Source organism: Epinephelus lanceolatus, chromosome 2 (assembly GCF_041903045.1).
Source record: "Epinephelus lanceolatus isolate andai-2023 chromosome 2, ASM4190304v1, whole genome shotgun sequence".
In the NCBI taxonomy this organism is placed as follows: Eukaryota; Metazoa; Chordata; class Actinopteri; order Perciformes; family Serranidae; genus Epinephelus; species Epinephelus lanceolatus.
This window is the reverse complement of record NC_135735.1, coordinates 15,417,440-15,439,796: the sequence shown is the minus strand read 5'-3', so window position 1 is coordinate 15,439,796 and position 22,357 is coordinate 15,417,440. Positions and strand designations below refer to the sequence as shown.

General features: G+C 40.3%; 2 protein-coding genes across 2 annotated transcripts; one reads left to right on the top strand and one right to left on the bottom strand.

Annotated features, from left to right (window-relative positions):
* The first annotated feature begins 2,739 nt into the window (after positions 1-2,739).
* Positions 2,740-9,673, top strand: LOC117256889 (long-chain fatty acid transport protein 2-like). Its single transcript, XM_033626630.2, has 10 exons — positions 2,740-3,288; positions 5,701-5,910; positions 6,036-6,194; positions 6,408-6,532; positions 6,739-6,933; positions 7,670-7,760; positions 7,845-8,043; positions 8,424-8,521; positions 8,931-9,061; positions 9,149-9,673. Exons 1-10 carry the CDS (start codon positions 2,808-2,810, stop codon positions 9,320-9,322), a joined length of 1,863 nt encoding a protein of 620 aa, XP_033482521.2. The 5' UTR covers positions 2,740-2,807; the 3' UTR covers positions 9,323-9,673.
* A 1,071-nt stretch (positions 9,674-10,744) lies between these two features.
* Positions 10,745-21,695, bottom strand: hdc (histidine decarboxylase). Its single transcript, XM_033626620.2, has 13 exons — positions 21,596-21,695; positions 16,493-21,198; positions 16,198-16,370; positions 15,992-16,105; positions 15,779-15,901; positions 15,542-15,679; positions 15,315-15,458; positions 14,048-14,114; positions 13,760-13,922; positions 13,563-13,653; positions 13,373-13,471; positions 11,859-11,960; positions 10,745-11,570 (listed from the first exon to the last, which is right to left on the bottom strand). Exons 2-13 carry the CDS (start codon positions 16,518-16,520, stop codon positions 10,797-10,799), a joined length of 2,016 nt encoding a protein of 671 aa, XP_033482511.1. The 5' UTR covers positions 16,521-21,198; positions 21,596-21,695; the 3' UTR covers positions 10,745-10,796.
* Between the last annotated feature and the right edge of the window lie 662 nt (positions 21,696-22,357).

Genomic DNA, 22,357 nt, shown 5'->3' with positions numbered 1-22,357 from the left:
CTGTGTCCACTACGGCTGAATCCAAATGTCCACCCTCTGGACTTGCGGACTGAGCCCTGGTGGACTTCAGTTGTATGTAATGTCACGTGGAAACATTTAACTATTGCTGCTGTCATATTCAGATATATGTCATATAAGTTGATGAATAGTGCCTATACAGCTGTTCCTGCAGGTAATAAGATATAAATCCCATGTATAGCCTTTTTGTGACTGAGCAAAAATGTATCTCTATGTAACACACAGGCTACATGCCTTCAAAAACAGACATGCTTGTATTAAGGACAGGACTATAACTCAATAAGTAAGTATTAGCGGGCAAGGTGGGAAGCATGGATAATTACAGACCTATTGCACTAGCCAGTGTGGTATCCATATTATTAGATAGATTATGTGCATTTCTAGGTACCTCGGACAATCAGTTTGGTTTTAAGGCCAAGCATGGTACTGATGTATGTATCTATGTATTAAAGGAAATAGTAGAAAATTATAGAAGACAGAACTCCTCTGTTTTAATTGGTTTTATTGACGTCTCTAAGGCTTTTGACCGAGTCAACCATCATAAGCTCTTTTTAAAGTTGAGTCAAAGGGGTGTGCCTGACAGTGTAACTAGGATTCTGTCTTATTGGTATGCTAACCAGAGCATGCAGATAAAATGAGGGAATGTAATCTCTGCTGCATTTGGTGTGGGTAATGGAGTTCGCCAGGGAGGACTCTCACCAGCCCTTTTTAACATGTATATGGATGATCTATCAGACCAGCTAAGAAACTGTAAAACAGGTTGTATGATTGGTGATACATTAATTAACCATCTCATGTATGCTGACAACTTCAACAACTGTTGAATATATGTACTAATTATGGTGTTAATTTTGATGTCAAGTACAATGATGGTAAGAGTGCAGTTATGATCTGCAGGGTAAAAGGGGATACGGACCTTGTTTTTCCCTCTTTTTGGTTGGCAGGGCAGCTTTTGTCTGTCTGCAGTAAAACTAAGTACCTTGGACACATTATTAATGATGAAATGTCAGATGACCTATATAGGCAATGCTGTGTGTTATATGCACAAGCTAACATGCTGTTTAGGAAATTTTCTTGGTGTTCAGATTATGTTAAGATTAATCTTTTTAGAGCTTATTGTACTCCTCTTTATACTGCCCCCCCTGTGGATTAAATTTAAAAAAGCAAACATCCAGAAGCTCCAGGTTGCTCATAATGATTGTATGTGCATATTGCTTAGAAAACCCAGGTGGTGCAGTGCAAGTGATTTGTTTTGTAACGCAAGAGTCAATACGTTTCATGCTCTGTTGAGAAATCTGATGTACAAATTTATCTGTCGACTGAATGGGTCCCATAACTCCATCATTATGCTGCTGTCAAATCCCTGTTTAAGTTCTTTGCGATACCAGTCACCTATGTGGAAATATTGGTATGAGTGCCTTTTTTTTTTTAAATCTTTCTGTGTTTTATGTCTTTTAAATGGACCTTGAGTCTATGAAATAAAAGTTGATTGATTGATTGATTAGAAACCTTCTTTTGTTGTGTCTCAGCCTTTTTTTGTGCCTATTTCACTGCACAGCCAGATAGGCTGCAATATTAAAATGCATTTTCAGTCCTTCTACAACCTGCACTTATTATGTATATCATGATGATGTGGTTGAATATTATTACTGGCCTACAACATTCAAGTAACATTTTAATAGACCTAACTGTGAATAACTATTTTACACAATTATACTTTTATTTGGCAGTTCAAAACCCTATAATGTCACGTCCGTATTGCAATGAATTGTGGGTTATTAAATCAATGAAGTCTGCTGGAGTCTGCACCCCAAGCAGACTCTTTTGAAGTCTGCAGAAAGTCTGCTTGAATTGTGGATTGTGGATTTGGAGCCATCATTGGTGCACATCAACTTTGAAGTCGATCAGGAGGAGTTTGTTAAGGTATGACCTCTGAAATGGCCAAAAACGCACACAAATTTAACATATAATTAAAAATGGCTCTTGGGTTTAGGGTAGGGCTCCAAGAGACTTTAATGTGCGTTTTGGGACGTTACTATTTTTTTAGGGGGCTCTACTGAGTCTTTTTTTTTGCACCTATATGTGCAAAGTTTCATGAGTTTTTGAGTATGTTAAACCCCTTAAAATGTGATTTATTGGAGGAAAAAATAAATAAATAAAATGAAAATGAAATGAAATAATAATTCCTTAAGTTTCAAGATATATATATATATATATATGTAATCACAAAAATATGTGTGTGTGTGTGTGTGTGTGTGTGTAAAGATAAATGTAGAAAGTGAACGTGTATGTGTAGAAGCTGCAAGTTGCCAATAGTGTAGATATTTAGACACCTTATATGTAAGTTTCCTGCTCATTACTGTACACAAATAAACTGTATATGCACGTGGGCCTCAAGGTACTGACCTTTGCATGTGCACTTTTTTTTTTCTTTTCTTTTTTTGTCCCAGCACTTCACGTGAGCTACAAAAAAATAAAAAACGTGGAAAGGATGCCCTCTTTTCCACTTGACCACCTGCCTTGCAAAATGTCTGTGCACGGCACTGATAATAACACAAAGATTAAATTAGATTGCAAGACAGGACGAACAGTAAAATCATAAAGCAGCCATTCACCGAGAGGTCAAATTTATTTCAACCCAGGAATTCTTTTGTTACTCCCCCTAGAGGAGAAAATCGGTCAAAGTTCAAGAGGTGTAAACTGCATATATCTGCAACTGATGTTTGCTGATGAAACCTGAATCTTCCAGGACTCTCGCTGCAGACGGACTGAAACTTTTCTGATTTACAATGATTGCATATATTCTTTACACCGTACTTGCGGGTTTGGCAGTTTTGCCGTTATTTCTTTACTTGAGAAACCCTTACTTTTTTCAAGATTTACGTTACACTATTACTTCCATTAAAATCGGTATAAGCATCAACAGATTCCAGAAGCAGAAACCTTTTTACAGTATTTTGGATCGTTTCCTGGACCAGGCGAAGAAGCAGCCGCATAAGAAGTTCATTCTTTTCGAAGACAGCTCGTACACTTACAGCCAAGCCGACAGAGAAAGCAATAAAGTGGCCAGAGCTCTGTCCACGCATGCCCACCTGAAGCCAGGGGACACGGTGGCCCTCTTCCTGGGCAATGAGCCGCAGTTTGTGTGGATGTGGCTGGCACTGGCCAAGCTGGGCTGCACGGCTTCTTTTCTGAACTACAACATCAGATCCAAGTCTCTGCTGCACTGCTTCTCCTGCTGTGACGCTAAGGTCCTTGTCGCTGGTGCTGGTGAGCTGGGAAACAACTGAGATACACTGCATTTTGTATAGTGTTGCATTGGGAATGTGAAGTGATAATGTTTTTTTCACACCTCCCTCTCTAATATTGTCCCATAAACCTGGATTTAAAACTCAGATTTCACGTCATTAACACTTACTCAGCTCACATGAGTCTTGTGAATCAATGAAATTAACCTCTTTATTATCAATTATGTCATATTTATATCCCACTGTGAATATGTTCTTTGCATGATGTTTTCAGTATAACCCCGATACTGGATTTTGGAGGCCGATGCCAACATTTATATTTTGGCCAATAAGTAAAGACATTTCTTTTAACATGAATGCATAACATGAAAAAACAATCTTGTTATGATCCCTTACATTTAAAATGATTATTAAATGTGACCAAGATACAAACTGCAAGAGACATTTACAGTTTAAAAATAAATGTATCGGTTCTCTATTGTGGACAAACTAATTATTGGAGACTCTGTTTCTGAATTACGTCACACCTAGTTTGACATTTTGGTCCCAGTTGCTAGAAGAAAATGTTGGCGTTGTACATTTCTGCAAACCACCAACACATTGTATTTGCTTCACATTGCCGTCAGGACGTGGTGGGGATGGTGGATGGCGTGACACTGGTTGTTCTTGCTCTTGAAGATAAGTTTTTTTTCTCATGATGGTGCGGACAGCTTTTATATTGTCCCTTCCTGAGCTCTGAGATAGTCTAAATTTGCCAGGCCCTTTACTTGAGGCCTTTGAAAACTGACTCATGTCAACACTCTTCCCTTCCACTTTTCACTCCTGTGTTTCAAGACAGATGTCTTTCAGATTTGTTGCAGAAGACCCTGACAGCACAGGCTTGTTGGTTTCCTGTTCAATAGCTCCTGCGAAAAATCAATTGATTATTTTTCCTGTGCTCTCTGCCTCAGCTCCTGATGATGAAAAACTAGCATGCAGTCGCCATGAGTTATGCATTTCAATGAAGCTTATGTCACCACTACCGCCTTGCTTACTCTATAACTAGAATGGCCCGAGCCATGGCCCAGTGAGAAGAGAAGGCCAAGCTCCAGACCACTGTACAAGACCAACAAATGGTTGTGATTTAGCAAGTTATTGCTGTGTTTCCAGTATCTTTTTAGGCACTAAACCTGGGTGTTTTGTAGCCACCTATCACTGGGTTTTTCCCTCTGCTTTTTAGGCACTAAATGTGGGAGTTTTGTAGCAACCCATCACAGTTTTTCCATCTTTAGACAGTAAGTGTAGGTGTTTTTTAGTGACATATCACTGGTTTTCCAGCAGCTTTTTGGGTATGAAACATCTGTGTTTAGTAGCAACACATTGCTATTTTTCCAGTGACTTTTTAGGCACCAGTACAGGGGGTTTTGTAGCAACCTATCACTGGGTTTTTCCCTTGGCTTTTAAGGCACCAAAACTGGGTGTTTGGTAGCAACCAGTCACCATGTCTCCATCTGCATTTTAGGCAGTAAACATAGGTGTTTTGTAGTGGCCTTTCACTGGTTTTCCAGCAGCTTTTCAGGTACCAAATGTCTCTGTTTTGTAGCAATGCATAGTTATTTTTACAGTGGCTTTTTAGGCACTAGAATTGGGTGTTCTGCAGCGACCTATCACTGGGTTTTTCCATCAGCTTTTTAGGCACTAAACATGGGTGTTTTGTAGCAGCCAGTCATTGTGTTTCCATCAACTTTTTAAAAAGTAATTGTAGGTATTTTGTAGCCACCTTTTGCTTGTTTTCCAGCAGCTTTTTAGGCATCAAAAACTGGGAGTTTTGTAGCAACCAGTCACTGTGTTTCCATTGACTTTTTAGGCACTAAATGTGGGTGTTTTGTAGCCACCTATCGCTGTTTTTCCAGCTGCTTTGTAGGCACTTAACGTTGGTGTTTTGTATTAATGGGTTGCTATTTTTCCAGCGTTTTTTGGGCACCAAATGAAGGTGTTTTGTAGTGACCTGTAGCTGTTTTTTTGAGCTGGGAGAGTGCCATGAAAAGCAGGTATCCTTTCCTAACCATAACCAAGTAGTTTTTGTGCCTAAACCTAATAACACATAAACCACAGTGTATTTGATATGTAAAGTTTCAGTGTAACTGCTACATAAAAACTTGTAACATGTAACATATCTATGGTTTGCAGGAATGTACAATGCCAACATTATTTCTGTCAATTGAGTTGGACATTTCTGTTCTGTAATTTCTTGTTACTTGTCAGCTGACATACACACAGATATTAATAAATCTGCAATAAACTGAAACTGGCCGATGTAATGCCCTGGGTTTGGTCTAAAAGGGTTTAATGACCATGATTCTTCACATCTACTAGGGTTGTTTTCCTTATTTTGTTGTCACTGTACTGACCTCCATAAAGCTTTCACTTGCTCTCCCTTGTTTGTGTCTCTCAGACTTGCAAGATGCTGTAGAGGAGGTGTTGCCCACTTTGAAACAACAGGGCATCCATGTGTTTATCCTCAGTGAGAAGTGTGATGTAGAGGGCATTGAAAGCTTCTCTGGTAAAATTCAGCAGGCCTCAGACCAGCCTGTGTCCCCTGAGCTGAGGGCCAACATCAAGATAAAGAGCCCTGCGCTGTACATCTACACCTCAGGAACGACAGGTAGGTCAACAAACTCATCTGACCTTCACCTTTAATCTGCTTTTGTGTTTTTAGTGTGCAGAGCTGCAGAAGTAGGACAATAACAATTACCCAAGTCTGCCTCTCATGACGATGTTTCTTTTTAGGGCTTCCAAAGGCAGCTGTAATCAACCATGAAAGGGTTTGGATGGCAACTTTTCTGCAGGCTGTTGCTGGCGTACGCTCAGACGATGTCATCTACATTTACCTGCCTCTGTACCATTCTGCTGGCTTTCTGATGGGACTTTGTGGGGCCATAGAAAACGGTAATTCATTGCACCATAAAAGTACAAAACATGACTTCCAGGCTGAAGCCTGATGAGTTTACCAAAGGTTAAACAAACAGCTTAATGACCTCAAATCACACTTTGACTTTGATTTCCACTATTTGTATTTCAAAGTCCTGAAGGTTTACGACACTAACTGAGCTCTCAGTGTGAGATTATGTGTTTATGAAATCTGTGCCTCTTCATTTTCAGGCATCACTGTTGTTTTAAGGCGTAAATTCTCTGCGTCCCACTTCTGGAATGACTGTCGAAAGTACAATGTGACTGTTATTCAGTACATAGGGGAAATCATGCGCTATCTCTGCAGCGCACCAAAGGTAAACCTCAGGGCAATGTCACATTGTTACATCATTTTACCATCATTATAAAAGGCTACAACAGTATATATATAAATTAATCATAAAAAGCTTTAATGCCATTCGCTAAAAGCTAACACCTACAGGAGTCAGATACGCTGCTTGTACCCAAAACCAAAGGTAAACATAATGTGATGTTTCTTGTCCTGATCTCACTTCTCTTCTAGAGAGACAATGACAGAGATCATAAAGTCCGACTGGCTTTGGGGAACGGTATAAGATCCGATACCTGGGCCGATTTCCTGCAGCGATTTGGGGACATTTGCATCTGTGAATGCTACGGAGCAACAGAAGGAAATGTTGGATTTGTCAACTACTGCGGCAAAGTTGGAGCAATTGGCAAAGAGCATTTTCTCTACAAAGTAAGAGGTCCCTTGTTTCTGTATTTTTGTTGTAGAGTTTAATATTAAACACTATGGGATGAAGTTGGAGGGCTGGCTAGACTATTTTTTCCAGCTTTTACGGGTGCTAATTGCATCATTGCAATATAAACAATATGAGTTTAAATGTGCAAAACAAGATTATTTATATGACTACTTTATTTTCAGCTCTGTCGCTAGGAGAAAGTGTTTGCATTGTACATTTCTGCAAACTGGATATGTTACATTTGTACATTACATACATGTATTACTGTTTCTAAAGTGACATTCATGAGCTGATTTTGTCATCTGAAGATGAAGATGACTATTTGAGATCAACAAAAAACAACACCAGTTGATTTTGGTGACAATTCATGCTGTTTTCACCAGTGTTTGTGCCACGTTGCGGCGTTTCCCAGTAGTGTTTGAGCCACTGAATCTGGGTATATTTCACTGACTTTCACTGACACTGCTGCTTCTCCAGCAACCTTGTGCCACCAAATATTGGTATTTTAAGCCAAAAAATGATCTTTTCCTAGCCAATACCAAGTGGTTTTTGTGCCTAAAGCCAACCAATCCTTCACCAAAGCATTGTTGAATAAGTTTCAACATATTTGCTACAAAATAGTGTACAATAGTGTAATGTATCTGTGTTTTGTAGAAACTACATTGCAAACATTTACTGTGGCGATTGGGTTTCTTATTCTTCACCACGTTTTGCTCTGGGTCTGTCTTTCAGATGGCGTGTAAGTATGCTCTCATAAGGTACGACACAGAGAAAGAGGAGCCAGTCAAAGACTCCAGAGGATTCTGTATTGAAGTCCCCAGAGGTGAGCCAATCTCCTCCTAAAGCATAGCTCTCTCTTGACCTTGTAGCTCTGACTAATACCCATCGTTGTTACTTTGACTCGCAGGAGAGACGGGTCTGTTGGTAGCAAAGATCGGAAAGAGAGCACCCTTCAGCGGCTATGCCAAGAACACTCAGCAGACAGAGAAGAAGAAGTTGAGAGATGTGTTTGTGAAGGGAGACCTTTACTTTAACAGTGGGGACCTTCTAAAGATAGACCACGAGGGATTTATCTTCTTCCAAGACCGCATTGGAGACACTTTCAGGTGAGTGGATGAAACCAATTGAACAAATGTGAGAAGCAAAGCAAATAATGGAATCCACGTCTGAAAACAGGGTTGCTGTTGGTTGGATTAAAAGTAGAACAAAGCCTGATTGCCAACCGTTACAGATGATTGACTTCTGTAGATTAATGTTATTCAAAATCCCTGAAAGTCATGTCAGCTCAGGCATATTTTGAATTTGAAAGTCACCAGCTGGAAAAAACCTATGGAATAATAACATTTTGTCTCTAGAAACTGAATTTAAGATGTTTTTCACATTTTATTATTATTTCAGCATTTCTGCAAGTGAAAAAAGATTTTTCCTGACTGTTTTTATGTAAATTATAACTAACTGTTCTCTTACATACTGTCATTCAATACAGGTGGAAAGGAGAAAACGTGGCAACCACAGAGGTGGCCGATCATTTGCTCACAGTGGACTGCATTGAGGAGGCTAATGTCTATGGTGTGAAGGTGCCAGGTAATAATGACACTATTAGCAGTTATTTAAGATTCATAAATTACATAGGCTACTAATTAAAAAATGGGTATTAGAAAGATCTCGTATGTGAAAATCTCCAAGGTATAAAATTAGTAAAAGGTTTTCTCTGACCACCAAATCTGTGTCTGAGTCTGTTTAGGGTTTTTAAAGCTTTGATTAGACCTGTTGGATCTATATAACCTTTCACATGCCTGTTAATCATCAACCACTGTAATCATAAATCATGTTAATCCTTCAAGTAAAGTTTAAAAATATGAGAATTTAGAAGAATTTTGAAAGGGGACAGCACATATTTGAAACAAGTGCTTACTGTGAAACACAGGCAGAGCTGTTCATGCTCACGTCCTGGAATAAGTCTAAATAAACAGCTCTGACGTTCAATCATTAGGACACGAGGGAAGAATTGGAATGGCAGCACTGACGCTCAAAGAAAACATGGAGTTTGACGGCAAAGCTACATATCAGCATGTCAAAAGCTACCTCCCTAGCTACGCAAGACCGCGCTTCATACGCATACAGGTAAGCTAAGTCTTGCTCAATAAGATAATAACACATTAAAAAAAATGTCTTGCAACCATTATACAGCCATTTATGTTCCTCTGGCAGGATGCACTGGTAGTAACTGGGACATTTAAGCAAATGAAGGTGAAGCTGGCAGAGGAGGGCTTCAACCCAGCTGTCATCAAGGACCCTTTGTTCTACCTGGAGGACAACAAGGGCTACGTACCCATGACTCAGGAGATATTCAACTCCATCGCAGAGGGAAAAATCAGGCTCTGAATGAATTCAGTGTTTATTGTTGGATTTTCAACCTCAAAATTGTACATTTGATTTTTAGGCTTTAAAGGACCAGTTTGTAGGATATAGCGGCATCTAGTGGTGAGGTTAAAGATTGCAGCTGACTGAATACCTCTCCCCTCACGCCTGCCTTTCCAAGAATGTTGGAGAACCTGTGGTGGCCTTCATTCAAATAGACTACCACAATATTTTTTAACTCAATATCGATATTGCAACAATATTGTGGGGACGACTGTTGGTGCTTTTACAAAATATCTACACAATGAGATTTTTGATAAATAATTATCAGTAATGTGGATAGAATGACTAAGTGATTAAAGAGCTAAAACAGTCTGCTAGATTACTTCACTTTACTGTAATGCAGCCTTTAAAAGACAGCGCTTACAATATTACGATATCCAAAATCTATGACGCGACCAAACTTAAGCTGCGACTTTAATGTAAAAAAAGACGAAAGACCCTCTCTAGCGCCATGGTTTGGTTTGTCTTTTTTGGGCTACTGTAGAAACACGGTGGTACAAAGAGATGGTCACACATGAGCGAATATAGGTGAGTGGCCATTGCTTGCCAAGGCGATATTCATGCTGAATGTGGTTAGCTTCTGATGGGACACAGAAAGCTAGCTGGCCAAGAAATACTGTGAAATATGATGTCGTTGGTACATTTTCCATTTTCTTACATTCAGTGTCTGTCTCCCAACTCACTGCCAGACAGGTAGCATTTCATGCAGAGCAGTTTGTATTTTTCTTGACCAACATCATACAATATCAGCTGGTCGGCAACAGTCAGTGACACATCCATAAAGGTGTGACTTTGCTAGTCAAAGTTCACCAAGTTAAACTGCACACAATGCCACAATGTGAATTTGCTTTGCCATCGGAAGCTTATGTTTTATTCACCGCTCTGCTCGCATTGAATGCAAGTGAATAAGAGGCAAATATTTGCCAGGGTTAATTTTGCTCATGTGTGACCGTATCTCAACAAGGCTGACTGTAGATAAGTTGGGGCTCATCATGGTTCTTAGTTTCAGGTGATTATACACCAATGAAGACATCATTTTGAATATTATATTCAATTTCTGCCAGTAGATCCCTCTAAATCCTGCACACTTTATTGAAACAGGATGCCAAGTAATGATAAATGACCTGCACATTGAGCATTTATGTACAACACATTTCATGAGCTACTTGTGGGTAATATTGTGCACTGAAATATTTCAAAGTATATAATTTTGTTTGAAACACTTTTTAATAAAAATATTTTTAAAAACATGATTGTAAACCATCACAGCAATCCCAAATCATTGACACAGTTAGATGGTGATCTTCAATTCAGACAAGTACTGAATATGCCGGCTCACAGCTGGTAGTAAATTGCTTAATTATTAAATAGCTGAATTACTCTGTGTGTTTGTGTGTGTGTGTGTGTGTATTACTGTACACTGCTTTCAGCATCTTTACAGGAGCTTGGGTGCAGTGGCAGTTTCCAGTGGAGTAGGAGAGGGGGCTGTGTTGGTTACAGGAGAAGAGGACATACAGTTTATTCTTCTGCAGGTGGAGGACAAGTGTTTTTGAGTTCCCTGTGAGACCTTCACGGGGCAGCACAGCTGGTGCCGACCGCACTGCACCCACTGGTTGCAGAAACTGGGCACGCTGTAGAACTTTGTCAGCTTTTTCAGGACCTGTTTACCCAGAAGATTTGAAGGCATCTCTGTGATCTTAAACATAGGACCAGATCCTGCTGCTGATGGCGCACTGGGGAGGGCTCCTGCAGCATCTTTAAGACCAGGCCTTGTGTCAAAGTCACAGCCAGACAGCGGCCCGGTGTAAGTGTACGGCTCGCTGCTGCAGCTAAGAGACCGCATTGGTCTCCGAGATCGATTCCAGGCCTTGTCAATCCACAGCTCCACCTGAGCCTTGTCCAGGCTGGAGGCAGCATTATCTCTCTCCTCAGACTGGGTGCCTGATTTGGGGTCTTGGTTTTCGTCTATCACCTCGTCTTTCCCTAATTTTGGTTGGTCTGCATTATTCAGTGCCTGCGTCTCAGCCAGAAGAGCGGAAGCCGTTTTGGAGATGATGCTCCAGTCCTTAAGGATGTCATCTGCGGTGGTGAACTGTGAGGTCACCGTGAATCGGATGATACGCTTGGTGTGAATGTCTGCAGGGATGAGGTACATGGTGCCTGACCGGGTCAGTCTCCTCAGCAGCTCCTGGGTCAAATTATTTCCTCCCTAGAATAAGAAAATTACAAAATATTCATAATCACTGCAGGCCCTTAAAAACCTAACAGCTCCAGAACAAAGCTGAAACATTTTCAGCGACATCAAGTCAAGGTTTCAGCTCTCTTTAACAATCACTGATATGACTCTGACCTGAGCTTGTTAAAGCTGGCTGACCTTATTCAATAACTCACCTTTGAACGAGGTGTGACTGGGAAGTCTGAACAATGATTAGCTAGTGAAAGACATGTTGCTTGTCACAAGTTTACTGCACAAACGGTACAAATTTGTGCCACATACTTTCAGACAGAAGACCACCAGGCCGAGGTGCCTCTCTGCAGGAACTTCAAAATTTGGGTCACTTCTTATGTGAGACTCCAAAAGCTTTGCCATCTCAATCCCCTAGAAAAGACAAAATAAATGATCAAATGAATATACATGTAAAAACTGAAACTTAAAACCAAGAAAATACCGCAGGTTGTCATAGAAACTAAATACACTCTAAATACTCAGTCCTCATCTTTATTCGTGATCAAAATTTTATTTCCCAGTACGGGAGGTGAGTTTAAAGGCAACTTATGAGCATCTACATATGCCGGTAATACTGGACTTATTCTATGACATTCATCGACTTCATTATGGTCTTGCATATTTCATTCATTTTAATTTTTATTTTGTTTCTTTTTTAAATGATGATATTAAGAGTATTTGTCAGGGGAAAGTGGCATGGTGGTGCAATGGTTAACATTGTTTACAGAAAGAGGGTACTTGGTCTGAACCCTGGGGTGTGTGAGCCCTTCTGTATGGAGTTTGCATGCTCTCCCCGTGTCAGTGTGGGTTTTTTCCAGGTGCTCCAGCTTCCTCCCACAGTCCAAAGACATGCAGGTTAGTTGGTCACTCTAAATTCTCCGTAGGTGTGAATGTGAGTGTGAATGGTTGTCTGTCAGCCCTGTGATAGTCTGGTGACCTGTCCAGGGTGTACCCTGCCTCTTGCCCAATGTCAGCTGGGATAGGCTCCAGCCCCCCTTCGACCCACAACAGTGAAGGCGGGAATGGAAAATGAATGAATAAATGAATGTCAGGGGAAAGGTTTAAGAGGTTCAGAATATAAGGATCCTATTGTCCTTACAGTCTTTAAAGTTTCTCCTCCTCCCTTCTCCCACCCTGGATGGAATATGGGTAAGACAACCCAGAAGCAACAAGACAGACGCAGACTAAAATAAAACAGACTAAAATAGAAATAGTGAATAAATAAAACAAGTGAAACATCAGTTAATGTCAAAAACTGCCACAGGGAAACATAGAGACCATATCTTGGTATTAAAATTTATATACAGTCACAAATGTTATTTCACAGTCTGGGTTATATAACTTAACTTCCACCAGTGCCTCGGGCAAGGTGTTAATTGTATTTCCCTTTGTACTCTTGGTTCAAGCTCCAGAGCAGCAACACTCAACTTAGTTGAGCCCTTGGGAGCCAAAAGCCTCAATCCTCAATGATGCAAGGTTGAAAACAGGTAATTCATTTATTATATATACTGATAAATATAATTAATGTTTGTATATTTACTGTCCTCTGGTCTTTGATCATTTTGCTAAAGCAAGTTGAGTTTCTGCTGTACGGAGATTCAGAGAGGTCTAGTAATTAAAGAATCCACTGGGAAATCTAAAGTTTAAGGGGAGGCTTCCACCTTAATAGTACCAACTTTAAGCAGATGTCAGGCCTATATAAAGACTCTAGGTCTTTATATGATATTTTTTTTAAATATTTATTCCTAAGAAAATTTGCATGAAGAGAACTAAATGCCACTTACATGTCTGATATGAGCCTGGAGGTTTTTCAGTCCAAAGGAGCGCATCACAAACCAGAGTTTGAGAGAACGGAAACGTCGGCTGAGAGGAATTTGCCAGTGCTGAACAACAGGAGGAGAAAAGGTCATAGCATGAAATGATCCAATATGATAACTGAGTCTTGAATTAGGTGAAGACATGGCAGTGTGATACCATGAAGTCTGTGGCTGCCTGTGAGTTTTCATGTCGGAGGTAAACAGGATCAACAGTGAATGTCTGCTGGAGCTTATATTTATCCTTGACCCTGAGAAAACAAAGTTCAACCATATCATCAACCTATCTTTATTTTAATTTAGATTTTCTTTTCCTATTGAGGTGATGTTAGATAAGGTTTCAGTGTTCTTCCTTACCAGAAAGCCGTGCAGTCAAAATGGACCATCATCCACTTTGAGGGGTTGAAGACAAAAGAGTGAGCAAATTCAATGCCCTGCAGGGACCAGCGGAGCTCAGGACAGAAGTAGGCTGAGCCGGCGTATGCAGCATCAACATGGAGCCACAGTCCCTCTTCTGCACCTGTAGATAAACATTTAAACACAAACACTGTAATTCTCCTATTGCATCTCAGTGCAACAACACAATGTTTGACTTCCCAGGCAGTATTTAAACAGACATTATTGGGAGGAAATTTGAAGACGTACAGACTGGTCCCAGTTCAGACAAGTTGTCGAAGGCACAGACTCCTGTGGTTCCCAAAGTTGCACATAGCTGAACAGGAGAGAAACAAAATCACATATATGATGTAATATTCAATGTAAAACACAGTAGTTTTAGCTTAGCTCTACAAATTGTACAATTACATTTTATCACTGACCATTTTTTATATTTTCACCTTTGAAGCAGCATTGTTTCTTTTTCATTTCAAGGTATTTGTAGAGGTGGGATAAGTACTTAGATCTTGTACGTGAAAGTATCAATACGTTAATGTGAAAATTCTCCATTACAAGTTGAAGTCCTGCATTAAAACTCCGACTTAGGTAAACACACAAGTATTATCAGCAACATATACATACACACAGTATTAAAGTAAAAGGAGATGTTCTGCAGAAAAATGTCCCATGACTGATATATTTTTATTCATAACATTGTTAGATTACATTTTTGGTGATGTGGCCAGTTTTAACTGCTTTAGTTTGACCAGTTGTTCCAGATGAAGGGGTTGAGCCCTCCAAAGATTCACAAGATAAATCTGAGGGGTCACGAGATGATTAATGGGAGAGGAAAAAAACAACTTCTGATACATACATTTGTGTAACTTTTTCAGTCTTCTAAATTTCCCTCTCTTAAACAATGATTTAAATGAAATCACTTGAGACATTTATGGGGTGTCTCGTTGAAATGTGACGAGGGGATCCCAAGTTGACACTGCTTTTATATATATTTTTGCACAATTGACAACTGACTTTCATATCTTAGATTTTGGATTTTGCTTGAATGTACCAACAAGAAAGATTCTAAAATATGATATTTTATAGTACAATAGTGTGTGCTTTAAAAGTAGTTGCCAGTCCAACACATTCTCACTGCGACCTTGTCACATATCAACATTTGGTCATGGACTTTCCACGTCCAGATACTATGTGCAAGGTACCCTGGGTGCGTTGGTTGTTGATGTTCTGGGACGCCGTGTCAAGTTCTGCCTGTTACATGCATTGTCGTTTTTCAAAATACACTTCTGTTTTCACAGGAAATTTACCATTAACATACAGTCTCTTTCAAAATAAATGCACTACGTCTGTACAATAACGCAGATTGATGTTTTTTTTTCCCTCAACAACTAATACACATGGTTGGGTTTAGAAAAAAAGAACAGGGTTTGGCTTTAGAATCTAACAGGACACAAACGCTGCTCTTTTCACATATACACTCTTATTATACCCATGCCATCCCTCAGCATCAAATACCAACCATGAAAGGGACCAGTCCCCGCCTCCTGTCCTCCTGTATGGCTTGTCTCAAAGTGTCACCTCTCAGAGACAACTTCTCATCAGTGGCAAGAAACGTGATCTTCACCAGGGAGATCAGACCTGCCTTCTCAACTGAGGAATGAGCCTATAAAAACAATCACACATGATATCAGTTTTTCTTTAATCTGATTGACAGGAGGGTATTGTACAAGGAGCACTGACACTGACCTGGTCTGAAGCGTAGGCCACCAGTCTTGAATTTAGGACCGAGTCATCTACATCCTGGTCGAGCTCCGCCCTCAGCTGCGTAATTTTGTCTTTTCTGGCTGCCAGCAGAGCAACCAGTGTGCTCTCACTGACTGTGCTCTAACAGGAGTGTCAGGTAGAAGAAAAAGATAATAAGTTAACAGAGATTACCGTGTAAAGGTTTAGGGTTTAAAATAACTAGTCAAAGCTGCTGCAGACCTGCAGAATGCCTCCACCTCTGCTGTCAGGGTGGTGGTGCAGAAAGAAGGAGGGGAGCCCCAGTGCTTTACACAACCAGTCCATCACATTCATCTCCAGTTCTGTGCACGCTGGGCTGGAGGCCTGTTCAAAACCAGCGACAGACAATTTAATATTCAGATGGTGTAACTCCATTGTGGTTAGGTAGTGTAGTGGAGAAATAGTGCACCTTACCCAGGTGAATCCAACACAGTTGATGGCATCAGCCAGCATGTCTCCAAGCATAGAGGGCCATGAAGTCAGACTGGGGTAGTAGGCATGCATGTGAGGGCTCTGCCAGTGAACCACCTGTGGAAGAAGATGAGAAAATACTTCATAAAGCAGACAGGGAAAGGTGCACCCTACCTTCACATGTTACAATAATGGATGACATTACTTACTCCTGGCATGATGACTTTCTCAATGTCGTCGAAGATACTCTCCCAGTCCTCTGGCTCTGTGGGCGCTGTGTCAGGGAGAAGCTCCTTCATGTAACCTGGCTTCACATCTGGAATCACCCGTCTCTCCCTGATGGAGCCCAGGTACTGTGTGATGTAGTCGACCAGCTCCTTACCTGATCAGTAACAGACACTGTAACAGCTGGAATGATATCCATATTCCTATGTTTCCTTATCATTACCTGCAGTGAAATTTAACAACAGACAAAATCAGTAGTAAAATGGAAGTTATGATTACCTCTGCGATTGTACTCCTCGGCCTGCATTTTATATTTCAGATGAGAGCTCTTTGGGTTAATTTGGTGTGTGTGAGAGGAGGCTGCAATAATGCTTTGTGTATTGTGTGGCAGAGATCACAGAACTATATAGACCCTGTTGGGAGGAACACGCCCTGAACCGGTGACGCATTTGAACCACCGAAAAAGAAAAAAGCCCTTCACATGTTTTTTCCATCACTGGAGTCATTGGTCACAGCACCCATTCACTACAGCTTTGTACTTAATATTTACCCTCCTCTGGTGGTAATGATTTATTTGTTCACATCTTCAACATGATACTGTTTTTAGCACGATGGGACGATGTTATCGTAACAGTGCAATATTATTTGAGTAATACACATCAATGCCTCTGCACCTGTAACAATCATCTCTATATAGAAAGAAAATAACCCCAGTGTCATTATAATCATTATTATTTTATGTGCAATTTAAAATGATCGGTTTATATACTGCACTAGGACTTCCTATGTATGTGAAATATATTTTACATATGATCTGACACCATACATTTAAAGAAGGATTTGGAGTGTATTGTGAAATAGATCAAACATATTTGCAATTTATTACAGTGACTTTTCAATTGTTTATATCACACTTATTTTATCGTAAAAACCTGAATATGAAAAATAGGTACAATTACATTTTATAATATAAAACGATAATGATGTTGTTTTTTTGCCCTTGCATAATTAGATTGTTAAAAGGCCTACTGATGCATTTTACTGTTGTAGCTGGTTGAGCTGGAGCTAGTTTTAAGTATCTTATATGGTTGGCACAGTAGTTTAATCCAGCACATGGTTCTCAACATGGGATCTCATTTATAAAACAATGCATAGGATCCATACTAAAAATGTACGTATGGACAAAAGTCAAAAATGCGTGCGTCAAAAATATTGACAGTTTCTACAATCAGACTTCCACCTCACCATCTGCATCGCCACTTTCACGTCTCCAAAATGTTCATAGGCATGGGTCAAAGTTTCTCCCATCAAGTCTGTTTTTAATAGATCACAACTTTTCAGTGGGAAGTGGCGTACACCTCTGTCAGGCCTCGTATTGTGCTTACACTGCCGAGGCTACCATACAAGGTGCCACCTACTACTCAGTAACCATTCACACCCACACACCGATGGAACAGCCATCAGGTGCAATTTTGGGTTCAGGATCTTGCCCAAGGACACTTTGACATGCGGACTGGAGCAGCCAGGGACCCAACTACCAATCTTCCAATTAGTGTACGACCCACTCTACCTCTGAGCCACAGCCGTGTGTAAAGACTTTTGGTTTTACATAGGACACGAGTCTCCCAGGTGAAAGTCCAGTGTTTGTTTGACCCGTACACCGCCCCTCCCACCTGCCCTTTCCTGCTCTTCATACTGCAGTAGTTGCCCAGAGCTACAAAAACTGCTGCCACCTGCTGGGTCTCATACAGCAGCTAACAAGTCTGCTGCTGGTGATTTGTGGGCGACTTTGATCTTTAGCCCAGGCCTACTTTTTTTGTGTGTGAAATATTATATATTCGTAATATGTCTTCTCTCTGCCTAAAATAATTGGTTTTGAAAACCTCAGAGGTAAAATCACTTTGTGCTGGGACTAGCAGCTCCACATTTTGGGATGTACACCTAAGCTGTTAATAAAGCTGAAGCAAGCAACTAGCTTTGCATAAAGACTGGAAACAGAGGGAAGTAGCTAGGCTGACTCTGTCCAAAAAGTTCAAAGTCTGTCAACTGGCACCACTAATAAACACATCACTTTTGTTTAATCCATGCAAAACCAAAGTGTAAACAACAATTTACTGTTTTATGGTTGTGTAAGATGCTGATTTTTTTCTTGGCTGGGAACAGTTGCAGGGCAAACAGTGGAGACTCCAGTCATCTACTGGTCCTGGCCAAGAAATAGTGTGGTCATTCTGAAACAATGGTGCCTCTCATTACTGATCCAATCAACACTCTTTGCTATTTCCTATTATCATCTGGCCTGAACACATTACAGATGATGACTGTTAGAGCAGAGCAATATTTGTACTGGGTGATGATTCTTCACGAACAAATAGAAAGGTTAAGTATAGAAGCCATTACAACAAAATGAACAATGGATAAACACATAGTAAAAGGTAACAGGATGATGAAGGCAAACCCATCTAAGTCACAGTTTATTGCTGCCTTTTAAACTCTGACAAAAACCCGAGCAGCACCTGGACTGTTCACACAGGGCGTTGTTTACTGTGCATTGTGCTCGACATGTGCTCGCTCTCATCTGGTTCTCTGGGGAAGCTAATGGTTGGATGCAAATCTAACCATAATCCAAACACACTAAGCACACATCATTGTTATAGAGACAATGATGAGAGGCATTCAACATGGAGTCAATGAAGCTAATAAGCAACATAGAATGTTTATCTAAGCCGTTTCAAATCTGTGCTCCTGTTTATTAAATTCAAAACTGCGTATTTAATAAACTTCAATTCTTTCAGGAACTTCAGTCTGAATTGGTGTATTATTTATCAACACCACCAACAGGTGATTCATTTCAACTTTTTTCGTCAGTGTCTGATGCCGCAAGTCACTGCCTAAGTGCCGGATTTTGACGACTTCGGAATGAAACCGGGCATGTAGAGTCAGTGTCTGATTTGACTGCTCTGGGTTACTGTAGAAACAACATGGTGGACTCGGTGGGAGATGACCCATATGTGGATATAAATGGCTTATACTAACATAACAACACAACAATTCTTATTTTCAGGTGGTAATAAACTAATGAAAATATACCCCAAATCCTACACAATGGATCTTTAACACCCACAGGTTCTTTGATTCGAGCAATAACTGCTACAGACTTTTGATCCCAATGAAGACAGGAAGCCCAGTAGCAGGCAATGACTAGAGTAATGGTAAGTGTGTGTGTGTGTGCAGCACAACACACAGAAATAAATGCTATGTGATATGAAGCGGAGCACACTGTGACTATTGTGCTCCTTGTGTGCCTCTACGTCTGGGAGTCTGAGCCTGATGAAAGCAGGTTTAACCATAATTGTGCAATTAACATGACATCAAAGTCAAAGTGCTTCCTGATGGATCCTCTGCTGTTGCTTTTATTCAAATAAGCTGAAAATGTCAACATGACATCAGCCTGTCACAAATAAAACAAAAACCTCTGGACTTGATATTTCTAACATAAAATAAGAAACAATTCATAGAAAATTTGACATGAATAGGAGCAGAAAATACACACAAAAAGGTAAACAAGAATGAGCCGTGGGTTTAAAAATGTCAGCTCATGGTGAGGTTATAATATACTAGTATATTTCAAAATAAGATTTATGTAGAATATTAGTTGATTCAATTAAAGCTACAGTAGGTGACTTTTATAAAAATAACTTTTGTCATATTTGCTGAAACTGTCACTTTATCCTGACAGTACATAAGACAGATAATCTGTGAAAAAAATCATGTTCATCTGAATCCTAAATGCCTCTAACAGTATTTGCAAGAATCCACGAAAAAACGGAATGAAAAACAACCAATCAGAGCTCAGGAGAAGTCTCTAATGCCAACAGCGTAGACAAGTAAACAGAAGAAGACCGATGACAAAAAGCTTGCTTGCACTCTACAAGAAAACTGTCTTCTTCCTCTTACATGTCTTTGCCGTGTACGTTGTTGGAGAAGGAAGGATAGACAGTTGTTTCATGGCAAGTGGTTGGTTTTTTTTTTCAGCCTTCATGTTTGGCAAGCTCCTCATGAAGCTACACGTTGAAGATATTGAGCTTGACTGAGTGAGAACATGCACTAGGGAGGGTGGGTCCACAGTTTGTCCACAAGCAGTGATTGTCGACTATGTTACAGGAATATGATTTTTCACATTATCTGTCTCGTTGTTACCGCCTGGCTCAAAGATGGCAACAAAAAATAAAGGTCACACACATATATCAATCAAAAAATTATTTATTTAACGTTAACTAAGAAACATATTAACTAACTGGTGGAGTTTGTAAGTGGGAAAGGGATCAGTCATGTAAGAAGTGAGTGGATGAGTGATAATATGGTGCAGTGTTTCCTGGTAAAGAACAAAGGCTGAGGAGCATGCTGCAGGCCCAGCTGGGAGAGTTACTGATTAGAGAGGCGGTCCTATTTTGCCTTCTGGGAGTCCCACCCAGGTGGGCAGGTATGACCAGATGACCCTCCCAGCTCCACCTACCAGCCACCTCCCGGCATCTGCAGTCACATACAGCAGAGTAAGATAATTTGTGTACTTGTGTTTGAAATTGTCTCTATTAAGCTGTGTTAAATGTGTGTTTTGGGTGTGTTTTGAATCAATTAAACCTTACAGCGCTTCACAGAAACCTCTGCTGCCAACTAGTGTTTTGGAGGTGTAACTGCAGAGTGACAGACACACCACCACACACGTATAAATGCTTAGCGTAGGGTCTGCCGCACAATTAATCCCCCTTAAGATAATTGACGGGCAAAGTGGGACACTCCCTCCCTTAAGAATGGGGGTCCTCACCAGGATACCCAAAAATTCAAGCACGGCTACAATATCATGCCATTACCCAAAACAATACATACAACTAGCAATCATAACCCAATGCACTCTGGTGTGTTACTGTTAACATGTGAGCGTCCACTTGCAGTCAGTCTCAACGCCACCCCCTCAGCAACCTTGGTACCTAGGAAGCATTTAAGAGAGAAGAAAACCTGAGCGGACGGACAGAGATACTGCAGGGAGGTAAAACACAAGTTAACATAAGCAGACATAGCTCTAGACATGCCGTCAGCCAGTGTACTTTCAGCTCCTTTCACGTGTGGTATGTCAAGATAAAATGGTTGGAGAAAAGGACACCAACGCATAAGCCATTAATTTGGGTTTGGGAGTGAATGGAGAAAGGTTATGGGATTATGATCAGTGTTCACCACTAAAGCTCTTACTCCACCCCCGACACATACCTCAAAGTGTTGCAATGCCCAGATAAGTGCCAGTGTCTCTTTTCCAATGAATGATGTTCTGTCAGAATATATTGAGAGTTTCAGCAAATTTCATAAAGAGTTATTTTGTATATACGTTACCTACTGTAGCTGTATGGTTTGCTCGTGACATTATCATTCCCCAATTCTTAACTTCAGCCTTGTTACTGGAAGATCGATCTCTGAACTGGCAGTGTAATTCTGAGAGTGGACAATGACAGAGCAGCACTTGCCCTTCCCTTATTATCACCACTGAGGTGGACTTTAGCATGGCCCATGACCCACACCTGCCCCAGTGGGGCTGCTTAGTGCTAGACTGATTGTACTGGGCTAATCCAAGTATGGATTAATGTGTGTGTGTGTTAACAGGGCATTCCTGAAAAGCACACCAGTGCACTATGCTTTACTAGGTCCTATTATTTTAATTCTGTGCAGCACTTTGTGAACCATTTGTTTTAAAAGTGTTATATGAAAAAGCTGTTAACATACAAGTCAGTGCAAAGCAAATACCTTCCTCTGAATACTCTTTCAACCCAATATATATAAACTTTATTGGTGAATGTACAGATTGTGAAACATTTATGATATATGGATTCATTTCAATGCCACTTCAGCAATAGTCAGGATGTGCTGCACAAGCCAACAACTTATGTCATTTGAGTGTCATTTAGGTTTTATGCCACAATGTTCCCATGGAAGGATCACTGACTGGGGACATAAAAATGAACCGCAAAAAGGGACAAAACAACCAGAAAGAGACTCAAAATTATAAAAAAGAAAGACACTAGATGACTAAAAGAGACACTAAATGGCAACAAGGAGACAAATTAACCATAAAGAGACACAAAACAACCACTAGGGGAC